General features: G+C 38.2%; 1 protein-coding gene across 1 annotated transcript in view; it reads left to right on the top strand.

The window, feature by feature from the left end:
- Window positions 1-3,717, top strand: part of Ntrk2 (neurotrophic receptor tyrosine kinase 2) — a 388,716-nt gene that overhangs the window by 280,059 nt on the left and 104,940 nt on the right. The window contains exon 17 of the mRNA XM_004639387.2: window positions 2,045-2,175. Coding sequence (XP_004639444.1) covers window positions 2,045-2,175 — 131 coding nt within the window. The remainder of the gene's footprint in view (window positions 1-2,044; window positions 2,176-3,717) is intronic.

Raw genomic sequence — 3,717 nt, 5'->3', positions numbered from 1 at the left:
TATATATATATTTCAAAATCTGAAAAAATACAAACTCCAAAACACACTAATTACAAGCAGTTTAAGGGCAAGGAATACTCAAGCTGTAATGATAAATGGCATGATGAATTTTTAAATATTCATTTTATTTATCAAGCTGAAATTATACTTTATATAATCTGCCTTTTAAAACACATCACAATCAGTAACAAACTTTTATTAAAGAAAGAATATCAAAATACACCCAGGACTGATTTTCCATTTTGTGTTTAGTTCCTAAGGCACTGCACAAAATAAAGGCGATGTACAGAGATTATCATAACCTCAGAGGACCTATAGGTTGAACCAACGGGGAGACAAAATACATTACAACTAAGCCAAAACTCTCAGCTAAGCTCAGAGTTCAGGAAAGAAGGTCTTGTGTCATCACAGTGGTTTGGCAACGTTCTCTGGAAGCAGGAACTTAACCTGGGCTTTGAAGGGAGATCTAGGCAGAGCAAGTAGGAAGATGAGTCTTATTTTGTTCTCTAAGTCTTATGTGCATCAAGTCTTTCAATATATTTAACACAATTTATCATGGAAAAGATACTTTATGGTATAGAAGGGAAGATATAGATTCTAAATTCAGATAGACTTAGGTTTTAATTCCAGATCTTCCTTTCCCACACTGTGTCTTTGAAACTTCTGTAGTCTGTCTCCTCATTTATAAAATACAGACAGGCACACCCTTTTTCACAATCTTCCCTGGGTATCTGTGGAAGGTTGGTTCCAGGGTGCCCCTGTCATACAAAGGCCAAGGGTGCTCCGGTGCTTGTTGTGAAGTGGTTGCATTTTTTAATGCAACCTATACAGTCTTCCTGCATTCTTTAAATAATCTCTAGATTGCTTATAGTCATTAATACACTGTAAATTCTATGTAATTGGTTGTTATGCTGTATTATTTAGGAAATAATGACAAGAAGAATGATCTGTCTAAATCTAGTATAGAAGCAATATTCTTTTTTTTTCCTTTTTGTGTGTGGGTTCTTTTTTGGAGAGGATCTAAATTTTTTCTGTCCAAACTTGGTTTAATACACAGATGTGGAACTGAAAGCTATGGAGAGCTGGCTATACTTCTTTCCTGGACAAAAGGTTCCAAAAGGAATGCTGGCTTCAATCAGGGGAACTCCCATGCTAAGAGTCAGCTTTGCAATCCTCAGCAGTGAAGTACAAACTCTCCCATGTTCCCCTTCCAGGAAGCTCTAGTAGCTCAATTTTTCTGTGTTGCCTTTTTCTGGCTTCTGGCTTGCAGCCAGTGAGCTCTGAGGACATTTGGCCATTTCTTGTCTTGTTCTCTGAAGAGGCATATGGATGAATGACTTTGGCCAGTTCTGCTCCAGGCTATAGGGAAAAAGAGTCCTTGTTCTCCAGATCCACCTCTTCTTGTGTCTTCTTGGTTTTGAAGAGATCTTAGAGCTAGGATAAAGAAATCAGCTATTAGCACAGGTTCTAAACATTTCTTGTCTAAACAAAAGGAGTCACTGAAGCTCAGCCATGGTCTAGTTCATCTCATCAGAGGGCTCAAACAGGGCTGAGGTGTGTGCCTTACCTCGCAATGCATGGTTCTTACATTTCTCCTTGATATGCTGTAAGTCTCTCTCCTTGGGACTGTGAAATGGATAACTAGGAAAGAGAGAATCTTGGGGATCCCTTTGCCTTTCCCACTGGACATGTGACTGACGTATTTATGTAAAATGTCTGCCTCAGACAAGATTTGTCATTACTATTAATTCCTTTCTCACACCTCTCTTTTCTCATTTCAAGTTCATTGATGACATTTTGAAGCCAACAGCTAGATCTTTAATTTTATCAGAAACAGTAGTTGAATTCTGGAGAATAAGCCAGTGAAGCCTCCTGCCAACCACTGGAAGCTGTAGATGGTGGAGGTGGACAGCCTACATCTCTGCTTCACTCTGTGTAGAACACTCTGGGCCTGCAAGTTCAGGGTGCAGACCATGGATTCTCCATCTCAGCCTTCATCACAACATGCTTCAATTCCAATTTCGATTCTGTCTTTCTTTTACAGTTGTTCAGCACATCAAGCGACATAACATTGTTCTGAAAAGGGAGCTAGGCGAAGGAGCCTTTGGAAAAGTTTTCCTAGCTGAATGCTATAACCTCTGTCCTGAGCAGGATAAGATCTTGGTGGCAGTGAAGGTAAGAGAACATCCCAGAATGTGTCCTTAACTATGGTCACTCTACTCTGTGGAAATTCTACTTTATTTTATTATATTGCAGTGGCCAATTCAGGAGTAAATTATGTGTACAATGGTGAATGTGTTCAAATTCCTTTACTTGAACATACAGGTGAAGGATATTTGGGGTATGCTCAGCTGCCATGGGCTCTTTCCAGGGGCCAAGAGTAAGTCTACAGGCTGTGAAAATCTCTGGGCTACTCTTCCAAGTCCATGCTAATGAAGTTCTGGATGTGTCAGTGGGTCAAACAGTAATTAGCTAGTTAAGTTTTAGAGATTGGAACTCATTCCCTCAGACTGTTTGGTCCTGTTACATGCTCAATAGGGCCTTATAAGTTCAAGATTTTTCAAGGTAGGACTGTTCACTTTCCATGGCCCTCTGTGCTACCGAGTTCTTCTCTTCTACTGCAGTTTGTCCCTCCCAAATGTTTCCAATGCTACATGATTTTATACAGTGCTGTCATGATCTCATGAAGAGGTAGACGGTGTCTCCTGTGGACTCTACCAACCAGCAGGAAGAAAATCCATTATAGTCCCCAAAACTTGAAAAGGAAGACCTGTTCTTTAATATGAAAGCCTTATTACTGAAAGGGATAAAATTTCAGAAGTTTCTGAAACAAAGAATAACAAACTAACATAAAAGACTTTAGGGGCCAGGGATATACCTCACTTGGCAAGTGCAAGGTCCTGAGCGCAATCCCTGGTACCACAAAAAAAAAAAAAAAAAAAAAAAAAAAAAAAAAAAGATTTTAGTAGATCCATTAATGTATGCATCATCAAAAACATTTTAACTCACCAAAGTATTAGATAATTTATATCAAACACTTAAAATAAATCTGTTTTAATGAAATAAATTAAGTGTCAAATAAATATGGACATGACTAATGCAAAAATTTAATTGATTGGCTTAATACAATATGGCTTTTTTGATGTTATATTTTTCCAAAATAAGAAACATTTGTATGAATGAGATTTGCTTACTAGTTATAACTAGGAATTTTTTTTCAAATTTTTAAATCAGGTAGATAGTCTTCCTCTGATCTATTCAGCATTAAAATATTTCAGTACAAATGATGGACAATTAAGCAGAAAATTAAAATTTTTCTTGAACTTAACATCCTAAAGGTTATGTTAAAGATCATCCACAAAAAACAAAACAAAAAACCCTGTTCTTGTTTCCTTGTTATGGAAAGAAACTAGCAGGGTGGTGTGATAGCCCTGAACTCTCAGAGAAGGCTCCTAGAGCTGACCTTTTCAGTGACCAAAGGGCAGACCTTTTCAGGGTTGCGGGGTCTAACAAGTCAGCATCACCCCTGCAAGACTGGAAAGTGGGTGGGAAATTTGAGATGGAAGGAGAGGAAGGGAGATCCTAGAAAGATACGAGTTCCAATCAGGTAAAATTGGTAAAGTGAGAATTCTGCGATGGTGCTGGGGATATTTATTTCCTGCTGTTGCTGGCCCTTCTCCTTTCTCTTACTCTAAAAATTTTTGTCATCTTTTTTTT

This window comes from Octodon degus, unplaced genomic scaffold (genome assembly GCF_000260255.1).
Source record: "Octodon degus isolate 3935 unplaced genomic scaffold, OctDeg1.0 scaffold00111, whole genome shotgun sequence".
NCBI classification, from domain to species: Eukaryota; Metazoa; Chordata; class Mammalia; order Rodentia; family Octodontidae; genus Octodon; species Octodon degus.
The sequence above is the reverse complement of the archived record's forward strand: the minus strand, read 5'-3'. Positions and strand labels throughout refer to the sequence as shown.